Source organism: Excalfactoria chinensis, chromosome 6 (assembly GCF_039878825.1).
Source record: "Excalfactoria chinensis isolate bCotChi1 chromosome 6, bCotChi1.hap2, whole genome shotgun sequence".
NCBI lineage: Eukaryota > Metazoa > Chordata > Aves > Galliformes > Phasianidae > Excalfactoria > Excalfactoria chinensis.
In genome coordinates, this window is record NC_092830.1 from 25,247,262 (window position 1) to 25,271,977 (window position 24,716).

The 24,716-nt window shown below is 51.1% G+C and overlaps 1 protein-coding gene across 12 annotated transcripts in view; it reads left to right on the forward strand.

Moving 5' to 3' along the window:
• Positions 1-24,716, forward strand: part of HPSE2 (heparanase 2 (inactive)) — an 85,538-nt gene that overhangs the window by 57,832 nt on the left and 2,990 nt on the right. For 11 of the 12 annotated variants that reach the window (XM_072339980.1, XM_072339982.1, XM_072339973.1 and 8 more), the window contains 6 exons: positions 3,974-4,147; positions 4,561-4,732; positions 11,100-11,147; positions 16,246-16,339; positions 17,884-17,990; positions 18,472-18,586. In XM_072339980.1, coding sequence (XP_072196081.1) covers positions 3,974-4,147; positions 4,561-4,732; positions 11,100-11,147; positions 16,246-16,339; positions 17,884-17,990; positions 18,472-18,586 — 710 coding nt within the window. The remainder of the gene's footprint in view (positions 1-3,973; positions 4,148-4,560; positions 4,733-11,099; positions 11,148-16,245; positions 16,340-17,883; positions 17,991-18,471; positions 18,587-24,716) is intronic. The other variant, XM_072339984.1, reaches the window with a different exon arrangement.

Genomic DNA, 24,716 nt, shown 5'->3' on the forward strand with positions numbered 1-24,716 from the left:
GGCTTCTTGGTAGCCTCCAAAGCCTTACAGTTTGCTTTTAGCAGCAGCTTTGAAGGGTCAGCTTAGCACACAGAATGGAATTGGAGGTCTTTTCCAACTTTGGTAATTATATAGAAAGCCTTCCCTTGGCCAGTTATGGTGCATATGGGCAGAGTGGGATGCTGCTTTGCTTCTGATTCATCGGTGGTGATGAAGGCTGCTCTCTGCACATTGTGGATGAGGGTTCTGACTGTCCTGCCTGAGGACAGGAGCCGTGGGAAGACTGCAGGCTAGTTTTGCCAGCCTGTCCCTTGGGTCTGGTGTTATTCTGATCGCCTGTTGTGTATCTTCTGATTCATATTTATTCGCTAAGAAAACATCAAGTCCTTGCCACACACATGGTTTTCTGAGGATGTTCAGCCTGAAAGAGACAGTGTAAATGGGATTCAGCTGACAATGGTGGCAGTCTGTGAATTTTCCATGTGCCCACTTGTTCCTCTGGCTGTGGGAATACCTTTCTTTTTCCATTCATCGCCCTCCCCAGCCGCCTTACTCATCTCCTCTCTGAACACTCTGTTCCACCCTTTCTGCCCCCTCCCTGCAGAGCTGTCTTTGGCCTTCTGTTTGCTCTTTGTCAGCTCTTTTCCAACCCCTTCCCTTTACTATCTCCTGTGGGATGCTCTAGGGGCAGAGAATCCTGGCACGAGGAGCTCCAGGGATGCTGCAGGCAGAATTTATGGGCAAAGCTGAATCAAGCGATCCCTGCAATTAGCTGAAATCGTTATTCCTAGAACTGCATTTATTTGCTTTAGAAACAGAAGGCTTCATCTGCTGTGCATTTGCCCCCACATGCTGTGCTGTGCCCCACCACCCCGGCTCCTGCTCCCGCTCAGTGTGCACATGGGTTTCCAGGCTCACCCTGCCAAAGCAGGATTCCTGAAGCTGAATAAAAAATGTGGAAGGCTTTCAAACCCAAAGACTGTTGAGCTGTCCCTCTAACCAAATGGCAGTTCAGGCTGTGTTCCCTATAAAGTCTCTAGTATAACGTTTAACTCAGTAATGACGACTGGAAACTCTTTGCAATTATCTTAAACTGCCAGAGATGTCTTAATGTGCCTCAGATTCTGTGTTGGCAGGCTGCTGAGTTAAGTGCCATCCATCTTTCAGAGAATGTTAAAATTCAGCCCAGTATAAAAAGGAAACAATCCCACAGGACATACTTGCCCCATGAGTCCCACCATCATTTGTGGCCACACAGACACATCTCTGCATTCTGAAGTCTTTTGTCTCCCTCTGTGCAGGGTGAGAGATCCATGCAAGCAGCCGGAATGTGAGCAGATCATCACCCACCGCACCTGGCCATGCCTTGTAGTATGGTTTATGGTTTATTTATCACCCTTTAGATGTGTCCAGGCCTCCAAAAGCAAGGATGTAAAGAATCAACAAGACCCAAACAGCCTTTAAATTCTCCTAGTGCTCGGGTGTGGGGTGTGAGCTTCCAGAGGAAGGCTCCAGTGCACCATCATAGCAGCTAATTGGGTCCTCTGCCTTGGTTTTTGCACCTACACACCCTAAAGTCGGTGCTTTGTTGCTTTTTCTTATGCTAATGTATATGGGTTTCTTTTATTTGCTTTATTCCCTCTCTGAGTATGTGTGCCTGCAGTGGGTGGAGGGGGAAAAGGGGCAGTGAGAGCATCGTATAAATCCAGTTCTGCTCTATTAAGATTCATTCTGCTACGACAATGGCTTTGTCTATTGAAAAGCTCTGCGAAAGCCTTGCCTAATGATCTGTTAGCTGGGGAAAGGTTAAATTCCTGGAAGATTTTCTGTGTTCGATGAAGAAAAAACGGTGCAATTATCCAGAATTCAAAGTGAGTTTTAGCCAGCTGTTAATAATACTGCGATTCTTCATGTTCTCATTATTCAGAAGTAATGTGGCCATCCCTAGTCATGGCAGTAAAATATTTATAGCAAATTTCTTTGGGCCCTGTTTGTACTTATGAAGGGCTGGACATTGCTCAGGGCCTTCACAATATGCTTTGAGCTGTGGTTTAGTGACCCGTGGCAGGGTTCTTTCCACCTCAATGCTGATTACAATGGAGACATCAGATGGGCACAGTGGGTGGGCAGCTGGTGCCAGCTGGGCATCAAGTCTGTTAGGGTCTCCTGTTAGGGTTGGTGGTTCCCTTCTGCATCATCCCATGGTGGTTTCCAGCTTGGAAAGTCGTGGCAGAGCACGAAATGCACGTGGCATCTCTGCATGCAGGCGCACAGAAACAGAGTAAGTGTCGTGGGGAAAATAGAATTTCACAGTGGCAGGGCCTGTGCTGGGGTGAACAGGCAGCTTGTTTCCTCCGGTCGATGCATGGAAAATCAATTCCCATCCCTCTAAGGAGATTCCTAAAGAGAAACAAAATCTCTCCTGTAGCATTTAAGAACTGCGGCTGTTTTGCACTGGTGAAAAGATTTCATTTTTATCAGGGGAGCTGCAGGTGACACCTTCCTGCTGTCTCTCTGTTGTCATGGGGTTGTCTATCTTATCCCCTTCACAGAAATGTCATTTCAAGCACAGCTTTTTGCCGGGGGGTCTGAAGTAAATGAGTATTAAGTAACTGTATCTGTCTCTAATCCACTAAGCATCCAGAAAACCAGCTAATGTGCCTGAGCCAGTGGGATGAATGCATTAGGTTAATCTAACTCGGCTACTTTTCACTTAAACAACCAGAAGCATTACAGAAAGAAAAAAAAAGGCTGTACGAGGATTAGCAATTTCTTTTCCACATTTTTCCTTTCGTCTTCCCAGGCCTTTGCTGCAATCTAATAAACAACTCAGCTGAGTTCTGTGAGCCTCCTAATGTGCTGCATTAGAAATGAGTTTACTCTCCTCAGACCTCAGGGGCTGCTCCACGTTTGCTGTGGCTCTCAGGGACCAGGACACATCGCAGTGCTTCTCGTGCCACCTGCATGTGGTGTGGCACAGTAGTGGCACAACACTGCCGCATGCTGTGCCTCCTCGCTGTCCCCTTCAGCTCCATTGGCCATGGAGGTGCACAGCATCACCTTAGTGCCCTAGCAGCTCTGATGTATGGATTGTGCTCTTCTTTACTGGCAAAGTGTAAGAAGATTCAGGGCAGGCTGCCTACACCCTTTGGGTTTCTTCCATTGAACATCAGATTACCAATAACGGTTTTCAATGTGCGCATTTCCTCTTGCAGCCCAGTCCAGGTCACAGTCACCTCGCTTGCCAGAGAGAACTTGATATGCAATCATGTCGAAAGCCTTAAAAATCATCAAGGTATAAGACCTATGGTGCAATTGTTTGGTCAGGTGAAGCATGGTTTGTTCTTGACACATTCCTGTGGCTGCATCTCCTTACACCATGTGAGTGCTGCCAAGCTGCATGGTTGCTTGCTCAAGCTGTTTCCAGGACTCAATGCCCCATAGTCCCCAGCCTGCCCTCAGCCTCCCCATTCCTGGGGTTTCATGGCTGTCAGCACTCTGGGAAGGCTGGGGACAAGGGCAGGACCCAGAGCCAACGATGACCCCAAGACCCAAGAGCAATACCCATGGTGCTGACATAATGTGCACGAGGTGACCCTGAGCCAGCGATTCTTTCTGCAGCTCCTCTCCTCCCCAGCACTGCCCCAGAAGCAGTGCCAGGTGGGATGGGCTCAGGAGAGGCTGATATTTCCTTGCCAGGAGCAGATGAAAAGAGACATTATAAAGCCTCTTGTTTCTGGTAATGCTGTCCCTAGCTTCAACACAGCTGTGGAGAGTGTCCAAGTTCCATGTTGGAAGGAATTTAGCCCATGCCTGGAATCCTATCCCAGTTTCAAAGGTCAGGTGCGCTTCTGTGGTTACAGATGTCACAGGGATGGCACCTGACCCCAGTTCATCCACACAGGAGCTGAGATCTGATGGACAGCAGGATCATTTGAACCTCCCTGGAACTGGCTTTCATTTGAATTACAAGCTGTGTTTTGTTTCTTCCCAGCCAGGTCTCTAGACAAACTCTATAACTTTGCTGACTGCTCTGGCCTTCACCTGATCTTTGCACTGAATGCTCTGCGCCGAAATCCCAATAACTCCTGGAATAGCTCCAATGCACTCAGCCTGCTGAAGTACAGTGCCAGCAAGAAATACAACATCTCCTGGGAGCTGGGCAATGGTGAGTGTGGGAACAGGGAGACCTGGGAATGCTGAGAGATGTTCTCTTTAGGAAGAGTATGTCTGTGAGTCCCAGGACACTATGGATGTATGTTCAGAGGGATTTGATGGCTCCTGCTGTGGGGTGGCATAGCTGGTCCTGGGGTGGGCAGAGCAGCAGCTGCATGGACCTGAACAGCAGCTCCAGTGCCAGGGGAAGCGGGCACCCCCTGGACACAGGAGGGTAATGCAAGGTGCAGGTCTCCACCCAGCCCATAGCCAAAGGGGTTCGCTCTGGAGGAGAAGCCCCACAGCCTCTGTACAACTGGAAAAGGAGAGTGGTCACAGCCCACATCCACTGCTCAGCAGCTCTGTGCTGCTGACTGATCTGAGGAGCTGTGTGACAGCCTTGCCCATCTGTTCTTATTTTCCCAGAGCCCAATAACTACCGGACCTTGATTGGCCGCTCAGTGAATGGCAGCCAGCTGGGAAAGGACTACATCCAGCTGAGGAGCCTGCTGCAGCTCATCCGCACCTATTCCAGAGCAAACCTCTATGGGCCGAACATTGGGAGACCCAGGAAGAATGTCATGGCTCTCTTGGAAGGGTAAGTGATGCTCTTTTGTTTGGGCTGTGCCAACTGCCACTCCCCAGGCACTTCCAGTGTTTCCCAGTAGCTAGAAGACTGAGGTGCTCTCCCTGCTGGAATGCAGGGATGCAGTTAGAGGCTGCTGCACAGTTGCAGGTTTTGGGGGAAGGAGGTGGGTCCTGGCATCACTTTGCTCTTCCTATTAAGTAGCTGCATCTGCTTGTGCTTTGGCCATCCGTGCCCTTCTTCACCACTGCTCCATCCTGGCCTGGACAAGCTTTACAGCACAGAGGATAATGTATGGCACAGAGCCATTGTCAAAGCATTTTTGCTTATGATTGCTCACATTGATTCTGACCAAGTTACACAAACAGTTTTTCTCCATGTGGCACAGAGATTCAGATACCTTTCACCAGCGGAGTTCATGACCTCTCTGGGAAATGCCCTTTCCTCCCTTCCTGCTGTCCCTTGAGGAGGGCTTTGCCAGTCACACTGTACCTGGCACCATTCAGTGCTGTGATGCTGTTCCACCAATACATCCCACGGTCACACCCCTGTGACTTCCATTGATTATACTGACCCTCTGGCTTTAGTTTCTTGGTTTCTTTTTCATATCTTTAGGTAAAAATGGTACTAAGGAATGGACAGTGATGCTGAGGTAGGTCTGCTGGTGTATTCTTAAACTAATGGACAGGAGAACCAGCAGGTCTGGAGTTTGGGGAAGCTGAAGAGAGGAGCTTGGGGAAGGAATGGTGACAGCAAGGGACTTGGACAGCTGGAGGTGACATTGGCCAGCTACAGGAACCAAGGAGGTGTGGAAGCCTGCTGGCAGCAGGAATTGGGACCATGGGGGCTCAAAGACCATGCAGCAGAGGGGAAACTCCCTGCAGGACTGTAAACAGAAACTCCAGCACAGAGGGCTGGACAGGGGGAGGTGTGGAAGGGACTCTGTTGGGAGCAAAGCTGGGTCTCACATTCATTAACATCTGCATGAATGATCCGGCAGAAACAATAAACAGCACACTGATGGAGTCCCCGGTGAGGCAGGCAGGGAGCAAGGGCCAGATTCTCAGCTCTGCTGCAGCAGCACACAGAGCCCATAAAGCTGGTTGACCCACCTGTGAGGCCAGCATCCCTAACACTGCTGGCAGACAGGGAGCAGCCCCTTCTGGGCACCACGGCTGCATCCATGCTGATGCCAGGTGGGCACTGCTGCCCCAAGGCTCACTCAGCACAGTGAGAGCAGCTCAGGGAGCTGCAATGTGCTGTAGTAGCCATGAGCAGCAGGAATTCTATTAGCACCAGGCAGCAGCTGAGAAAGGGAAACAAGAGGAATGGGAGCCAAGGAGCTCTCAGACAAGGGGAAGTCCTGCTGCTGTGTTTGTCCTCTGTATGTTGCTGCAGAGTCCTGGAGAAGGAGATGGCAGAGCAGGTTGGGGTCTCTTGGCTCCAGAGCCACATGCTGGCTCATAGGTGACCCAGGAGTGGGGCTGTAGTGTACAATGCTGTGAGAAGAGTGGTGGAAATCCATATTTGAACGAAAGGAAATTGGGTATGTAGAGTGGTGGGGGCTCTCCATACCACCAGGCTGATCAGAAAGAGCTGCAAGGGGCATGTCTATCCTCTAAGATACATACTGTTATTTCATTGCCATCCCTGCCCCTGTGGTTGAACCTCGTGTCCTGCATCCCATACCCAGTGCCTGCAGTTCACGGTGAGCAGTCCATGCCTCCAGCCTTGCAGCCAGGAGTTCTGTGGGAAAGAGCCACTATAAAGACCATAGTATTATCAGGCAAGGCTAAAAGATAAGGAACGAGTTGGATTAAATGAGTTAAATGTTCATTTGTAGTTTTTGGAAGCAGAGTTGCAAAATGACAAACAAATAAAACCCAGCGCCTAAGCTGCCTGACAGCATGAGCTTTATTCCCAGCAGCTCCCTGAGGTCTCTTCAGTGCTCTCAGTTTGTGCTACCGAGAGCTGTCTGCCTTCTGCAGGAGCATCACAGTGCTAGTCCATGGGCTGTGCCTGCAACCATCACAGCCAAGGCTTGCCTCTGGGGATCCCAGGTGAGCCCCAGAAAAGCCAGCAAGCAGGAGATATTTTGGGAGGTGCTTTCAATGGCAAGCCCTTTGCCCACCTTGTTGGAGCACCATGAGCGGCCTGAGCAGTGCTCGCAGGGGATGAAGGCTGCGGAGCAGATCAAGTGCATGCAGTTCATAGTTCTGATATATGAGAGCTACAAATTTTGCTTTCATTTAAAACAATGTGATGAATGGCAGAATTCAGGCTGGTTGGAAGAGATACTAAATTGTAGGTTCTGGTGTGGCCATTAAGGCTGGAGAGGAGAGATGAGACAGCCTAGCACAGAAGGCAGGACGGCTGGCTTAGTCTGGAAGGAAAGAAGTCCATATTGCACAGAGTGCACAAGTGAATTTTGGTAAGACAAATGATGGAAATGAGCTGAAGAAGGAAAGGAGAGCTCAGAGAGAGCAGGGAATGATTTTCAGCAGGAGAAGAAAGCAGAAGCTGACATTAGGCACTCTCCAGGGAAAGCCTCCTGAGTTATCTGAGTGGGGAGATGCTCGGAGAAAAGCTTCTCAGTGCGAAGCATTATGTAAAATCACAATTCCCAGTTGCATGTCCTGTGTTCCAAACACTGAAGGCTACTCTTGAACTGTTATTTCTAGCAACCACGCTGAACTTATTCATATGTGTAAACCTTGTCCTGCAGTGATGGAGGTGTCAGCATGAACAGTGCCTTGTTCTCTGCATCAGGCTGTGCCTTTCTCAGTGATGACAGCACACTCTTCACTGCAGGGGTGCAAGCACTTTGCACGGGGAAACGGCACAGAGAGCGTGAGTGCCACCTGGGGCTGCCCCACAGAGCAGACCACTGCCACAAGGATGGGCTCTGCAATCCCTGCTGCACAGGAGGCAACAAATGGGGAATGGGGAAATGTGAGTGCGCAGGTGCAAGAGGGAATTTCTCCAGACACGACTCACAGTTGAGTTTGATGAGGTGTTAATTAGACTATTCATGCAGCCTGAGCTGTCAGAGAGCAGGCCACCTTAGCTACCTACTGCGTCTGTGGGTACAGGAATCCCAGGACTGCTCAGAATTTGCCTGGAGGAAAAGAAAATGTAAAAAAAAAAAGTGGGATTTTAAGGAGTTAACAAAGATTTAACAAAGATTTTAACAGCAGATTAGGAATCAGACACGACAATGCATCACCGAATCACATATTCAGCACTGGAAGAAAAGTAACATGAGGGAAAGCTATTAGGATGCTAACGTATGTTATGGCTCATGCCGTCGGTACAAAACCTAATAATCTTTTACCCAGGTGGTCCCAAGGACTGCTGGCATCAAGAGTGGCAGAAGGTGGCTCGGTGTCCCGATCCCATGGAGTCTGCTGGTCCCAAAAGCCAAATCTCAGTGCTGTATCCCCTGTGGGGGTGGCATGGGTTGAACCAGGATACTGCATGGGTCCAGAGCAAGAATTCTGTGGAAAAAAATGAAGCCACGAGACAAGTAACTAATGATGCAGAGGGAAGGATACTGCAGCATAAACTCAAATTCATGTACCATTAAGCTTGTGGATGTGCATTCATAAATACGTTGAAATGCATTCATAAATACATTGAAACAGGAGGTGAAGAATGCGATGAGGCATTTTGCAGCTGCCCATCTATTACTCTTTCAGGAGGAAGGAGTTAAGACAATCTTTCTAACTGAAACCGGATCTGAATGGCTGGAAAGCCGAAATCACCATCACCTGTACAGGGAGAACAAAGAGAGTAAGAAAATAGGCAGATGAGATGATAGCGCTGTATGGGTACATGGTGTGCCTTCATCCTGATCGCTATCTACAATCTCAGTCATTTCATCTCAGAAAAGATGTAACAGAACCAGGAACGTTACAGAGATGTGCAGAGGTATACAGTGCCTTCCACGTGAGCAGAGATGAAGTAGGCTGCTCTAGCTGGAGCCACAGGATGGATGCTGACCCCGTTTGACTTGTAAGAAGGGTGGAGAGGCAGAAAAGTCCGCACAGATAGGAGCGTGCAGTCCTCCACAGCCTGGCCATGGCCCCAGCTTTCCTGAGCCAACTCTTCTGGTAGCCAAGCCATGGCACAGTTGGCTTGCATAGTTCTCCAGGGTGTACCAGATGGAACAACCCATGGCTGTGAAATCCAGGTCTGGGTGTCAGACAGTGCTAAACCACTGGGAGGCTGTGAGGTGGTCATTCGTCTCCCTTCTGCAGCTGCGTTCTTTGCTACAAGATCGCTTCTTAATTTATTTTTTACTTTTTATTTCAAGGCTGACAATCGGCAATTACCTTCATGGGAAAGAGGTTTCCAAATGCAGATGGCTATTTAATGTATCAGGAATAAGACTAGGAAGTTCCAGTGGCTGGAAGCTGAAGATAGACACATTCAGATGAGAAATAACGTACTTGGAAGCTAATTAGCCATGGGAGCAATTTGCATAAGGTTGCAGTGGGTGCTCCATGACTGGTGGGGATCGAATTGAGACAGGAGATGTATTCTCTCCCACCCAGAGCTTCTGCCCCATCAGATCCTGAGGATGTGCAGAGGTTTCTGCCACGTGGAAGCCCAGCCGGGGATGTTGCAGTGGCTGATGCTGCCACCCGAATTATGGGATGTTGCCCTAAGCAGGCTGAGCTTGTCCCGCGGCTCCTAGGGGTGACTCAGTGCATGTACACCTCAGAGTTCAGCCGTGCTCCCAGAACCCAGCGTAAGGAAATGGCAGATTTACTGCACCAGCATGGAGCATCTGCACGGCACATGTGCAGGGATCTGATCCATGCCGGAAGCCTCTGGTTTGCTCTGCCTGCGTGGTGCTGCACATGTGCACATCGCACAGCCCAGGAAATCCCAGACAGACGTGTGCCAGTGCTGGTCGGACTGCAGGTCTGCATGGTTCTTCACTGGCCTCAAAATCCAGGGTTTGAGCAGCACAGGTGCTACAGGAATAAAGGGATTAATAACATCTGCATTCCTAAGCTGTGGATATTTGAGTACCTGTGCACCGCTGGGTCTCCACCTGCACTAGGCTTTCATCTCTGGCTCTTGCAGTATCACTTGTTGGGTATTGATCTGATCCAGGTTCCCAGAGCCCGAGTTATCCAGTGTGCTCCATGCACAGCTTCATTATCAAGACTTGAAGATTTAACAGGAAATTCTGATCTGTAACTTGCAACAAATCTCAATTTAAAGATAGAAATAGACACCGAAAGCAAAATCAGGTGGTTATGCATCTTTAATAGAAAATCTTGAAAATGGGTAGAACTAGTCAATGTATTTCACTCTCATGGGGATGGAAAAGGAAAACTAAGAGGTCTGTTAGTTTCCTAAGGAGACAGAGCAGACAGAAGCACTGCTTCTGTCACTCCAGGGATGCTGGAGGTTGTGGTGTTTTGCATTCAGGCCCCGCACAAAGACTGGGCTGTGCTGGCAGCGATACTGCAGGCACGGTGCAAGCAGTGAGTTCTGCAGAGGAGCATCCTCAGCAGGTGCCCGCTGTGGCTGCATGTGCAGCACCATTGAGCCAGGTGCCCTGCATGAATGGTGCAGTGTGCTTCTTGCTCTGTCCTGCTGCCCTGTATGGCCAGGGAGGAGCCAGCCCCAAAGCCACTGCTCTGCTGCCCATCATAGGGACACAAAGCGCAGCTGGAGAGCGAGCCTGGGAACTGACAGCCACTGCACTGCTGGGCAGCAGGAGCGGGAACGCATCAGTGCTATTACAGCACGTTATTGTTTTTCCATTTCTAATTGTGTCTCTTCCCTCCTGTCCGCAGGGATTTATTACCTCTGCCTTTGCCAGTGTCCTCTTATGCTTCACAGGGTCCAGATGCCCTTTCGTCCCAGTCTATAATTGACTATCGTCATTAATTTAAAGTTAGAATGATTGTTTCCGAGCTATACTTAGGCTGAAGTTTGCTGCTCTTTTTTTCAGACCTGATTAGAGGTTTGTGTGCTTGCAAAGCTTGCTGGCTGCTCCTTTCTCCTTTGCCAGTTGGCCTGATCAAACATCCCATCTCTGTCCACAAGCCTTCTCCTTCCTCTTCCACCCTTGGTTGCAGGCCAGATGGGGGGCAGTTGGAGCTGCAGGAGATGCAGCTCCCTTCCTTGGGTAGCAAGGATATTGGTGCACTCCTGTGTCCCTGGATCTTTGTCACCAAAAGACACCAAAAGTGTGTTCTCTTGACCAAACCAATGGTTCCTATTGCCTGCATACATTCTAATGTTCAAAAGTGACTGTCTTTGGTATCCTGTGATGTAAGTTGTTTTAGGATCTCCCCTTGCTTATGAACACCTGTGACAAGTTTGGACTTACATGATTTCTTCCTGTTTCCTGCAGGTTCATGAAAGTGGCTGGCAGCACAGTGGATGCTGTTACCTGGCAACAGTAGGTATTCACCATTCCTCCTGCTTTCCTACACTAATTGCAGTGATCTGACAGTGTCTGGAGCAAAATGAATGGGCTGGCTGGGTGTGGAAGGGGACAAATAGTAGGAGCTACCTCTGCTGTCCTTGTCCTTTAAATAGGAAAAAGAGGCGTTGCCCCTTCTGCAGCAAACAAGTGGGCACATTTCACCTCTGATGCTTGCAGCTGAGGCAAAGGCTAAAAGCATGCCTGCCCACTGGAAACCAAGCCCCATGACATTTACTCATGGCCCAAAGCTAGGGTGATGGCGTGCACCTTTGGAAGCAGAAGGCAGAGTGAGACCTCCCTGCATCCCGAATGACTGCATTTGCCTTGAGCAGAGGAGTTGGGATCTCAGGTCCTGGCTGAGCTTGCATCCTTAACGTGGGCTTAGCACTGGGCCTTCAAGAGAGCTTAGGCTACTTTGCTGGAGTGGAACGTGCCATCTCATCCCCTCCCATTCAGAGTATTCCATCACCTGTCAGCGCTGCTGGTCCCCTCCTGGCACTTGAAGTGTACTGGCCAGGTTATGGGGGCATTTGTTCCCCTCCTTCAGATCACAGTTCCTCTTGTAAAGCCAACCTAGAGACCTACACTTAAAAAAGAGCTCAGTGGTTTTTAAGACATGAGGTTTTCCTGCAAGTGAGCCCAGGGATTCTGTGTCTCTGTGTTAACCTGGGAGCCTCCTGCAGAAGCAACTGTCTGAATCTGAGAGTGGTTTATGGCAGCAGCCTCGGCTGGAACCCAGCAGGTCCCATTCCTGGGGAGCCATGTGCCTTGCCATATTGCTCTGCTACCTGGCTCCTGGGGCTTCCCTGAGGCAGCAGCTCAGTGCAAGCAGGGCAGTGGGGTAGCAGAGCGTTTGGAGTGGGATTTGTGTTACTTACAGACTCACGCTGTGCAATGATGATCTATGCCTCAGCTGGGAGTTTGCTTTTCATGATTACACGATGTGCTGATCGCATTTACTTAGCCCAGGAATTTGCTTGCTGAAACAGGGCTTGATGGCTGGGCCAAGCCCTTGGATCCACTGCAGGAAGAAGTAGCCAGCCTTTGTGCAGGGAGCTGCGGCTTGGGGACCCTTCCCTCTGGGACTAGGTGCTGCAGGCAGGTGGGAGCACAGCTCCCTGCATGTGGGCAGTGTGGCTGGGATGCCACTTGCTGAGCACTTCCCACTCAGGTAAAGGAGCAGCTGCTCCCCCTGCCTGGGCTTCCAGCTTGGGAGGGTCGCACCCGTCTGCTTTTGAAAGGACTGACAATAGCCACAGCTCCAGCCTGGGCTTCTGTACTGTTTATGAGTGAATGTCAAAACAGTGTCTCATCCCTCTGCTCCAAACAGCAAAACAAAACAAAACAAGCTCCTTTGTATCCAAGAAGAAAATTATTAGCAGGAAACCAAACTGCTGTCAAACTGCAAGTGTGAGCCTTTCTGTTCCAAACCCTGACGTTCTCCAGGGATATTGGTTATAAATTTGTCAAATCTGTTACTCCTTTGAAAAGGTTGCACTCTATCCAGAAGGGGAATTGAGAAGGGAATACATTGCAGGGATCCCTATCCTCTGTGAAAATGCACAACTGTTCCTTCTTCTCTGAAATACATCTGAGAAGTGACACTGGGTGTAAATAAACTGGCTTGCTGATCTTTCTTAGTATGGTTTCACTTACATATGTAACTCAGCATGTGTGCCTCCCTCTTCAGAAGTAATGTGTTGCTGGAGAGGGATGTGTGAATGGCTCAGCAATGTTCAGGGAATTTCCACTAGCAGAGGGTGTGGCAAGTAGGACCGACAGTGGCTCCGAGAGTTTTGGCTTTCCTTGCATAATTTAGTTTATGGTTTGGATATGAGTGAACGCTCAGCTTACTGCAGACCCCCTCAGTCTTTGGATGTGGGTTTCCACAGCTCAGAACCCTTCCCACAACCGCATCTCTTGGCTCAGCTCCAAAGCTTGGTGTGCTGCACACTGTGAAGATTCATCATCTCCCTAACCTGTGGCCATGTGCTGGGCCCCTCCCTGCGTGTCACTGTATGGCTGGTTTTCCACCTGAAGTGCTGTGCAGAACTCCAAGTTTTAATGGGCAGATCCTTGTGCAAGGCTGTCTTTGCCACTCACAAATCCGTTTACTTGCAAGGCAAGTAAATGTTTGCATCTTCAAAGCCATGGGCATCTATCCCTTCAAGTCTTTGGAGAATATGATACTACCTTCCAATATGGAAAGTCACTCATTCCATGTGGCAAACTGGGGGTGCCATGCACACAGACACATATAGCATCCTTCTTAAAGTGCTTTGCTGGGCTGAGTTTGGATGACATCTCTCTGGCCTTGACAATGGCAGGGCACAGGGCTGCCTGTGTCAGCAGTGGTGCCTCCATTTGGTGGCAGTTGGTGCAGTGCTGGCAGTGAGGCCAGTCCCATTCATGTCCCCAGCAGGCTGGTGCCCTAATTCCTAGCAGACTCTCCCCATAGCAGCAGGCAACAAAGTAGATCCGGAAATTCCTGAGCTTTGGGAAGTGGGCTTTAATGTAATTAACTGCAACAGAAGAAGAGGTCAGATAATAGGGGCAAAGGTTCCTCTTTAAAATGAAAGGGAGGTAAATGAAACCAGCTGCCCAGGAGCCAGTGCACTGCCTTCATTAAACTCAGTGCGATGCTCACGGTCCCGTGCAGCAAGTTGTGGATCTTTCCAGAGAAGTGTGACACAGGCAGTATGAGCCCGCAGGTACAGGACTGAGGTGTGCTGGGGTGACAGCAGTCACCTGGGGCAGCAGTCAAGTCAGGTGGCCTCCTGTGCTGTGGGATCTCATGTGCCCTGTGCCCACATGGACTTTATGGTCAACCCTGGTGCCACACCATAGCCAGCACCAACCCACCAGCCCATGTTGGTGCTGCTCAGCTTGTCCCAGAGCTCCAAAGATCTCAGTCTGGCTGGGGAAGCTCCAGCCCATCCCTCTGGCCTCAGATCACAGTTCTTGTGCAGCTGATGCCATTTTCCCTCTTAACCACTTTTGGGTGTTGAATGTACCTCTTGGTGCCTGAGAATAGATCTCTACCAGTCATAGAGAAATCGTGGAATTGCCTTCAGGCTCTGCTTAAATACCCAAAGCCACAGTGCTTCCTCCTTGCTGTCTGGGGTACGAGCTATCAGCAAAATGCCCTGAGACCGAAGCAGCAGGTTTATTCATCCCTATGCCATCCCCTGTTTCTCCTGATTGTTAATGCAGGTGTGAAGTGACCCTGGTGGTGGCTGTGCTGCAGGGCTGCTTCTGGTTAGAGCAGAGATCTTGTCCTCTGCCATAGGCTGAGGTCTTTAACTCCATCTTCTCCCACCTCATACAACTTTGCTTTTATGGCATTGCAGCCAGTTTTCATCCCAGGTGATGGTGGTTGGTTTTTTGTTGTTTTTTTTTTTTTTCCAAAGCAGTCTAAAAACTCATTTCTGTTCAGTTCTTAAGTGCTGTACTAAAATCCAAACATCTGCCATCCCCAGAGTCTGCTGCTTTGTAATTTTGTCTTAAAAAGTAATCTCTGTAAACCCCCTCACCGCCTGCTGCTCACAGGCCCGCTGTCCTCACAGCAGCCAGCAGTTCTGTGTTGTATAAGGGTTGATTTGAACAATGTCGAACACTTCCCAAGTCCCCCTTCCTGAGGAACGTTTTGCCCTTAGCACCTTACTGTCAGCACAGGTGTGCCAAAATGCCTCCTTCCTATTTCCCCGTTACAAAGGGTTGGAGTGAATCCAGAGTCTGACTGGCATGATGCTGAGATTTTGGGGGGACAAAGTTGGAACTTCACACCTGGGAGAGGATTTGCAGAGGAGACCCTTCATGTTCAGGGCATCTGCAAGTTTGAGTCTGTAATTCGTCTCTGTTCTGGGCCAGGCAGTGCTGGCTGCTCGCCTTCCCCCGCAGCCCTGCACAGCTCCAAGCACGCTTACCCTGTTACCTGATCAGTGAGTTGGAGCAGCGAGAAGCTAAAATCCTCTCTGAGCGTTCATGCATGTTGCACGTGTTCTGCGTGTCCTGGCCAAGGCTGATACAAGCTGCAGCATCCTCTGGGGAGGCTCCTGCCCTCGTGTGCACCTCTGTACCCATGTGGGGAGGCCCCACAGCTGCTGGCTGCTCACTTTGCTAACAGCATCCCTGCAAGGAGACGTCACTGCTGCCTTTCTCCTCTGCTAGGCTCAATCTCAGAGAGACAACAGCTCTCAGCAATGGGCTGCCAAGCACTAATGGGGCCTTGCTCTGGAAGAGATGCTTGTCATAGAGAAACCACACCTGTAAAGGAGCTGGAAAGGTGAATCTGCCTTTTTTCACACCCCAGGGCAACAAGTGGAGCATGCAATCCCTGGTACATATGTCTGCAACAGCATCCTTCCAATTCCACGTGTTACCAAAAAGCCCTGTTGCACTCTTCTTATCCACATCTCCATGTTTCAAGTACTGAGGAAGCCTCTTTCCCTGCCATTTTTCCAGCACCAGTGCCAAATGTTGTAGGGCATCTCTCAGAACCCCCAGTGCTGCAGCCTAGCATGCCCGGGAGAGACCCAAGGGGACAGATGTAGACGCTATGGGATTTGTGCTCCCATCCTAAGACCTCCTGCCCCTCTGTATTGCCTCACCTATGGCTGCTGTGTGAAGGGTGCCAGCACTTATCACTCCTTCAGGACAAGATGTTTGGGACAAACTCCAATTCAGGATGTTTGCACCCCAAAGATGGATTGCTTCACCTTATGTCCTGGAACCAGGAGCCAGCACTCAGGCATTTCAAAGCCTTCCTCCCACACCTGGATGCAGATGATTCGGATTCTGATTGGCAGCACTATAGCCATGTTTCATTGAAGCGAGCACATGGAGAGCAGGAATTCCCTGGATGGGAAATGCTCAGTGCCATGTCAAGGGCAGCAGGCACTCTTATGTGAGCAGGATGAGGGATGCAGGAGAGGACACAGTGCCTCTGCAGAGATCCTCTCCTGGAGGGAAAAGGGCTTGTTGGTGTGAGACAGCAGTGGGACACAAGGACACGGACAGGGGCAGAACTAATGCCAGTGGTTTCATTCTTGTCATCTTGTTTTCCTTGCAGTTACTACATCGATGGCCGAGTGGCCAAAGTGACCGACTTCCTGAAAACACGCCTGCTAGACACACTGTCTGACCAGATCAGGAAAATCCAGAAAGTGAGTGCAAAGAGTCTGCAAGGGTGAGACGGCACTGTGCCCACAGTACTGCAGCTCAGGGCCTGGGCAGGGCACTGCTCAAGGTGTGGGGCTGGAGCAGCATCACAGTGCTTGCAGGGTGGGTTGGAGGGATGGTACGCTGGTGATGGAGGAGGAGATGGGGTAGCAACCTGGCCAGCCCTAGCTGTCTATTACAATTCTAGGGTGATCTGTGATTTGCTCTGGACAGCGTGGCATGCAGCAAGCCACTCCATCTCTACCGCTCACAGGACAGCTCCAGGATGCAGTCACTGTGTAAGAAACAGGGACTTCAGGGGTCCCCTGCCTCAGCTGCTGCAGGGACCAGGGCTGTGGGCAGCTCAGTTGCCAATCCCACAGCAAAGGATGAACACCTATTAAGAGTGAAGTGTTTTGGACTTAGAGGATGTGTCCATCTGTCTGTCTTGTCAAGGTTTTTGTACTGTATCAGTCACCACTATGTATCGCTGCTGTAATTCCTGCAAGAACTGTAGGATGAGCACACAACTCAAAGAATACCCAGGAAAGGGGACACATGTCGGCACAGCAAAACCAGAGGATAGAAGCTGCTTGCTGTATCCTCCAGCACAAGCTGGGGACCATCCCCATACATGAGTGGCCCACCCAAGCAGGGAGCATGGGTTGGACACAGGGACAAGCATGGGGCACGATCCCACCCAGCTCTTCACTAAACTGGTGATACACGTCTCACTGCTTGGGAAGGTCATGGGACTGCCAGGAAAGCCATGGGCAGAAAGGTGGAGGCATGCTGCAGCCTTGGGGGGACCTGGTCCCCATTCAGTGCCAGACCCACATCAGTGAGGAGCTGCCCCCTGTTGGGTTTGGGGAGTGGGAAGAGCTCTCCTGGGAATGCCAGTGTGGCTGAGCAAAAGCACAGTGCTGGGTGCTAATAGCCTCCAGCTTGGCTTTGAGTCCGTGCATCCTGCCGGGGCTGATTAGAGCAGCTGGGCTTGTCCACTTCCCTGTTTTATTGCTTCCTCTCTGACTGGGGAAGGTGGCGGGCTTAGATAATTACAGGCAGGATGCCAACACCTCTGGGGCTTCAGTCAGGGATGTCGACTCTTGCAGGCTGTGAGTGGGAGGCAGCCCAGAGCTGGCGTATTTAACAGCTTTGAGGGATCCCAGTCCATCCAGCACATTCCAGTGCTCCTCACTAATGGGGCAGGATCTGTCAGGCTGCGCAGCGCGCTCTTGAGATGTGGAGTTTTCAGACATCTGGCTGCAGGAGCTCATAGCCTGGCCTGGAGAAGCAAGATTGCTGGAGAGGAAAGGATTCATTGTGTGATGCCTGTGTATCTGGAGCCCTGGTGCTTTGGTGCTCAGCTGTGGCTGCCCTGTCCCATGATGCTCCCACAGTGGCAGCTACTTCCCTTCCCACTGCGAGCTGCCAGGATGCCCCCGCCACAGTCTCCATATTGAACACAGCCATTACACATTGGAGACATGCAAATTGCACCTGCCCTGGGGAGAGGCGCTGCATTTGATGTTTGTTATCTCCCGCACAGGTTGTGAATACTTACACACCAGGCAAGAAGATCTGGCTGGAAGGTGTTGGTGCTACCTCAGCTGGAGGCATGAACAACCTCTCCGATTCCTATGCAGCCGGGTTCCTGTGAGTGACACCTGCTCCTGGCATGAGGGCACTGCCACCTGTACAGGCTCTGTGCTCCCCTGTGCACCCCAGCTCTGGGGTCAGGGCTTGCACTCCACAGCCTTGCCACCCTCTTCCCATTCTGCAGCCACATACCCTTGCATGCAGTCACTCCTTGAATCCCTTCCTGGGCAACTGAAGCTCTTCAGAGTACAGGGTCTAGGTCTGGAAACCATATTCTGTCTTTCTTTGAAGCCACAGCTATTGCTGGATCCTGGGGCTAGTCCAATGGTGCAGCTCAATAGCACATAGATCCTGTTGCAATCTTCAGAGATAACTGTGATCACAAAGGATCAAGGAAGATTTTCCTTGCCTTGGGGGCAGCCATAGGAACATGCCCAGGACACGTGGGCTGGCTTTGTTTACTGGTGACACCACAGTGGGTGGGAGTATGGAGAAGCTGGGGTCCCTGCAGTGGCCTAACCTTGTCTCCTCAACACAGGTGGCTGAACACACTGGGCTTGCTGGCCAGCCAAGGCATTGATGTAGTGGTGCGGCACTCCTTCCTTGACCATGGCCACAACCACCTGGTGGACCAGAACTTCAACCCCCTGCCGGTAGGTCTGCCTGGGGCCGATCACAGAGATGCACCCTTCTCCCAGCCAGGTTTTAGGGGGGATCTGGTTTTTCTCTTCCCTGCACCCAGAATGATGTGCTGCCTTTGTCCCTGACCCCTCTTGCAGATGCTTGGCTTCACCACAGAAATATCCAGGACACAGCTGAGAATCCACCTTTTCTTGTGGCCTGTTTGAACTCTGCTTGCAAATGAATTTTTCCAGATCCATTTCATTCAGTGTTAATAGGAGACATTAGTTAATGTCAAGTGCGGCATGTTGGAGGCAGATGGGAGAGCTTTGCTGCTGTGGCTGGAAATTCTTCCAGTGCCCAGAGCTTGGAAGTGTGGCACAGAGGCCAGTGCCACAGCGGCAATGCCAGTGACTATAGGGGGCATTGCAGGGCCAGGTTGGGGCACAGTCCCATCTCCAGCTGAGACCTGGTGGTTCTCGGTGTCCTGCATCATTCCTTGCTCTCCAAAACCCCCTGGATGGCTGGGGCTTCCCACACATAGGATGAGAATAAAGAAAGACTATGCAAATTCCCTTTAAAAGTAGTAGGTTTCCTTTCCATCTGATCTATTTTCCTTTTTGTCTAGCAAATCCACCTCTCCCCCTTACCACCCATAAGTGGAGAAGCTGGCAGAGCAGCTGTGTGTTCTGCTCACCCCAGGAAAGAATTTACAGGGTTTCTGCAGGGCAACACCAGAGGACAGTTTGGGGAATATGCCCTGGGCTGATAAAGACAATGAAGATATTCAAATTGCTGCTGTTTTAAAGATAATTTTCCCACTAAACTAGACGCCATGCCCCTCATGGCCTCTTCCTTGCTCTCTCCAAGGAGTTCCAGAGCTGATCTGTTGCTCATGTCTCAGTGCCACACAAGCACCAGTTTTGCTCTTGCACTTTAAAAGAGCCATGAGCAGGTGCCAATTAGTGTGGGGCTTCGAAGCTGTGAGCATAAAAAAGCCTGTGGAGACCAGGCTGTGACCCTCACGGTGGTGTGGAGGATGCTATTTTCCCGTGGGAGCCATCAGGGGGATGAAAGTGGCTGGATGGACCTGTGCGGGGTCACCATGCTGTGAAACCCAACACACCTGCTGGCCGCCGTCACAAAGGCTTTTCCGCAGGTGGGATGGGCACGAGGCAGAGGCTGTTGAGAGAAGGCTGTGCTGCTGCCTGAGTGTGGCAGATTGCTGCTGGTCCTGCTCCCTTTGGTTCTTCCCTTGTGGCATGCTGCAGTGAGTGGCACAAGGAACTTGGTAAAACCTGGCATATGCTGTCTGCCCAGAGCCAGGGGATGTGCACAGCCAGGGCTGTGCACTGAAGACATTGTTGGGTACAAGAATAGAAAGGTCAGTGCACAGCTCTCTGTGCAATGGGGTGATATTTGTTGCTGTGGGCCATGCTGTGAGCCTTCAAGTCACATCTGAGCCTTCACCCAGGGGCAGAATTGCAGAAATGGGCTTCTCTTGCAACTAATGGGAAGAAAACAGGAGAAATTGAGTGCTCTGAACTGGGCACGGATGCGCTCAGCCAGTGGAATATAAATGCTTCTGCTGAGCTTAATGCAGCTGCTCTCAAGTGTTTTAATGCCTAGTTATTTCTGAGAGAACTTGGTTGGGTATCATGGAAGTGCTTTTTCTTCTTGAGCGATTGGGGCAGCCAGCTGTAAAATAATCAGGGCTTGACTGCGTGGCATGCGCTTGAGAAGCCCTTCAGGCAGAGCTTCTCCTGTCCGTAAGTCTGTCTGCGTGCATCTGAGCCCATCTGTATATGTGTGGGAGCAGGGAGCAGAGGAAGTAAGGGGAGAAGCAGCACTGATATTCACCCTTCATGGGGCAGTGCCTTTGAAAAGCCCGTCTGGCATTTAGGAGCTATCTGCTCCTTTTAGGCGTGCAGTAGACATAATACATTGCTCTGGTTAATATCACTCTGAAGCAGTCCAGAATGGTGCAAAACGTTCATTTCATTGCAGAGGCCCCCAGGTAAGTCTGAGCTATCTCTTCAGACTGCTAGAGCATGCAAAACTTTGGAAATGCTCATCCATACAGAACTCCCCTCTGTTTTATCCATCCTTGGAACTGATGTCTGCTCCCTTAATGCACAAGGAACTGCTGTGAGGTTACACCTATATGTGCAGAAATTTGAGTATGCTTCTAGGGAGGGCGAGAGAAACACAAACCCAATGAAAAAGCCAAAGCTGAAATCCAAACTTAGGTTTCCCGATAACTGTGGCTTCTCTTGGACCTTCTCCTAAAGGTTGTGAGGGATGTGCTTCTCCTGCATTAGGTGCTAAAACTTCCTGCATCTAAGTTTAATAAACAGCATACGGGGGCGTGAGAAAGGCTTTAAGGGATCACAGGGTGAAGCGATGGCAGAGGCTGCCTGCTCAGCTGTGGTAAGAAAAGACAGTGTAATATTGTGTGTGAATTGATGGCGTCCTTGGGAAAGCACCGTGGCGGTGCAGAGGGCTGCGCCTGGTGGGGCTGCGCTCGGACGCTTGGATGCCGCCAGTGATTTTTCACCTCCTTTGCTTAGCCCACAGGCACTGAGGAACTCAATGGGAAAGTTTCTGTGTGTCCTGGCCAAGGTGCCAGGGTTGGGAGTGGGGCTCCCTGCCGGCTGCACGTCTGTGTTCCCCTGTGCACTTGTTAGCCGAGCCGCCTTGGCAGCCACGCTGCTCCGTACAGCTGGAGGTCCCAGTTTCTCCCCAGCCAAGCCTCTCCTGCCTTGTGCTGTGCTGCAGGGAATACCTCCATCCAGGGCTGGGAACCGCATCCATTCACCTGAGCCCATCCCTGCCCCACTGCAGGTGCCCAATGGGGCCACGTGGCAGCGGGAAGCATTGCCCCCAGGCGGGGAGCAACGAAGGGTGGGGAGAAGGAGCCGGTCTAATGGAGCTCACATACATGGAAGAAGTTCTTTGTGACAATAAATCTGCAGCAGGGGTGTCTGGCACCCCCATCTGCCCTGCACACTGGAGTGTGGGCTCTCGCGCAAGTGACGCCTGCAGATGGGGAGAGGAAGGGAGCGGAGAGGATGCACAAAAGTGGCTTGTGTGGTACATGGGCTCTGGCTGATGAAAAGAGGGATGAAATTCTGGGCCATGTGAGCACCCAAAGCTGCATAGGAACTGCCTAGTGCAGTTCTGAGGGGCTCTGCTTCTCCTCCAGCCATGGCTGTGCCATGTGCTGAGGGATGCAGCATCCCCTGCTCCCCGCACCCCGGCTGTACTCTATCTCTGAGCCTGCTCTGAGACTCCTTTTATCTGCAAACCGGGAGACAGATTTAAAGCACTTGCACTCTGCTCACTGTCACATTGGGTTAAGGGGCCTTTCCCTCTTTGCGCACCATAAAAAAAAAGTCTCTGAAGTGCGTATGCTTGGACTTTGAAAGGCATCAAAGCTGTGAGCTGCCTGCGGCTCAGGCTCCCACCCGCTGGGGCTGTGGGACACGTGCATGGAGGAGCCATGCCATGCACATGTTGTGCACCCAGCCACCCACTGCCACCAGCTGCAGGGGTGATGGAGATAGCAAGGTGCTCTTCAGCATGGTACACAGCTACCGGCAGAACGGAAGGAAGTAGTGTGATGGTGCAAAGTAACAGAAGAAGGAAAAACAGCAAACAAATTGTATTTGGTTTCCAACCTGCCTGATCCTGTGGCTCTGCTCCCTTCCTGCCGCCTCCGTTGCCTGGACCCTGTTAGGGAGAGGTGATGACAAAAGGCCTCTGACTGCTGCTCCATCTGCTCTGCTCGTGGGAAGGGAGCTCGCCTGCTCAGGGCCAGTGCACAATGGCTCAGCAAACTTCTGAGGGTTGTGCTGCTGGGGAGACCCAGAGATCTGGGACAAGCAGCTGATGCTGAGCCCAAGTGCATTGCTGCTGGCACTGGTGGGTGAGGCTGTGGCTCTCCAGCTGCCATGCTCACACATATTAGCAAGTAATTTGGGATGGAGCAGCTCTCCTGGCCGTGCCACGTACCATACTTTGGGACTCACCGGACAGCCATTGAAAAACATGACTTTGTTTCCTTTTCCTAACCATGAGAAGATATTCTGCCCGCAGGGCCAGCCAGCAGCCAGGCTGAAACAAGTCCCCATAAGCACACAGTGCAGGCATTGCAGCCACAGCTGTGAAAGAGTGGGGTGAGACGATGTGCTCAGCCGTTACAGCAGGAAGGAAGAGAAGCAGCACAGCAAAAGTAATGCAATCCCAGGCAGAGACGTCAGCAGCTGCAGAGTACTGCTGGGTGCAAGAACCACCTCTAGGCAGGGCTTGGTGCTGGTGCTGCACCATGCAAGATCTGTGCTGCCCAGAGGGCTGCTGCTGCCAGAGCTTTGTGTGGGATTTGGGTCAGAAAGCCTTGAACTGTCCAAGAAGCACAACAAGGTCACGGGTGATGTTAAGAACTGCATCAGCCCAGCCCTGCTGGAGGAACGACCAGCCGCGTCTTGAACAGGATGCACAGACCTCCGCAGGGACTGAGCCTTGGATGCTGAAGATCCTTTAATCTAGTGGAAAAAGAAAGAGCAAGAACCACTGGTTGGAAGCTGACACCAGACAAATTCAAGCTGAAAATGAGGATTGTTAACAGTGCGGATGTTTAACTGCTGGAACAGGTTCCATGGGAAGTGGAGGTTCTCCATCCCACCAGGCCTGCAGAACCAAGTCACTGGAAGAGGCTTTTGCCAAAAACAAGCCACAGGGCTCAGCAGACAAATAAAAACTCCTCTGTCCTGGGAGACATGGGAAAACGGGTCCCTTATTTCAGCAACGGTTGCTCAGGCTATCAAAATGCAGGTTGCAGTGCAGGAATGGAGCAGGCTGCTGAAACCTGAGCATGCCTTAGGGATGGCATGGGAGAGTTCCAGGGTCTGCCAGGCTGGGCACTGTGGATGCACCTTGAGTCCCCATCTACCTGCTGCTTAGAGAGAAAATCTGGAGCTCAGGTTTCCTGGCTACAGCAACCTCTTCTTGTGTGTGCAATTGGACAGGCTCAGAAAGGCTGTAAAGAAGCTTTGCTGCCTGTAGGAGGGAGTAGGGGAGATGCTCCCGAGCCCTTTGTAGCAGCTCTGGCAGCAGGAGATGTGGTTAGCGGGGCTGTCTGAAGGGCTGACTAATCAGCTGCCTTTCCGAAAGCTTAAGCTTCAAAAAGCTCCTGCGATGAATTAAAACGTGTGAGGAGATAAAGCGGGACCCTCTGGGCTTTCCCAGCTCTCTGCCTCTGCTGGCCCTGTGGCACGCAGAAGACGTGGTTGGGCTGAGCTCCACAGATCAGTTCACATGGGACCATGGCTCTTCCTGCCTGTAAATCCACCGTCCCGGGTAGGGACCTCCTGCTCTGCTCTGCTCAGGTGCCTGCAGCCCCACCAAAGGCTGTATAGCAGCAGCCTTAATGGGTCTGCAAAGTAATTAAAGCAAGAAAGCTCCCTCGGTTCCCCAAGGACTAATAGCAGACCAGATTCCTTTCTGCTATTCCTCCTCTAGCCTTATGACTGTATAATGGCTCACCACAGGAGCCCTCGGCAGCTCCAAGGCCCTGATCCTGCTGTGACTGAGCTGGATTGAGCTGTGCACTGCTCTGGGCTGTGGCTTTTTGCTGCAGTGGTCATGAGAACACGTGGAAAATGTGACAGACACAGCTAGGAAAAAAGCCATCCTGTTGCTTTCAGACATGGTTGTGAAGACCCATCTTCCCATGTCAGCGACCAGGAGACAAAGCAAGTTGTAGCTGCAGGTGCCCAGCAGCCCCGATGAGATTTTAGTTGGGGCTCACAGCCCTGCAGCAACCTGGGAAGTGCCCGCACCCAGAGGTTTTGTTTTCGTCATGCTGGGTGCGTGTGCAATTCATCATCCAAATACTCGGTGTCACTGGCTCCTGGTAATTTATTGCAAGGAACATGATTTTGGCCGCTGCTGCAAGCAGGCTTGCGATGACGCGAAAAGCTGCAGCTGTCTTCAGTGCTTCCCTGCAGCAAGCTGAATGGCTTGAGTTCCTCCAGGCTGCAGCAAAAGGCTCCTTTTCCAGCCCCTGGGTCATTTTTCTGGCCCAGCTTTGAACTCTCTTTGGTGCTTCCACATCCTTCTTGAAAGGCTTCAGAGCTCACCCTGCCTGCCAAGCAGGGTAAA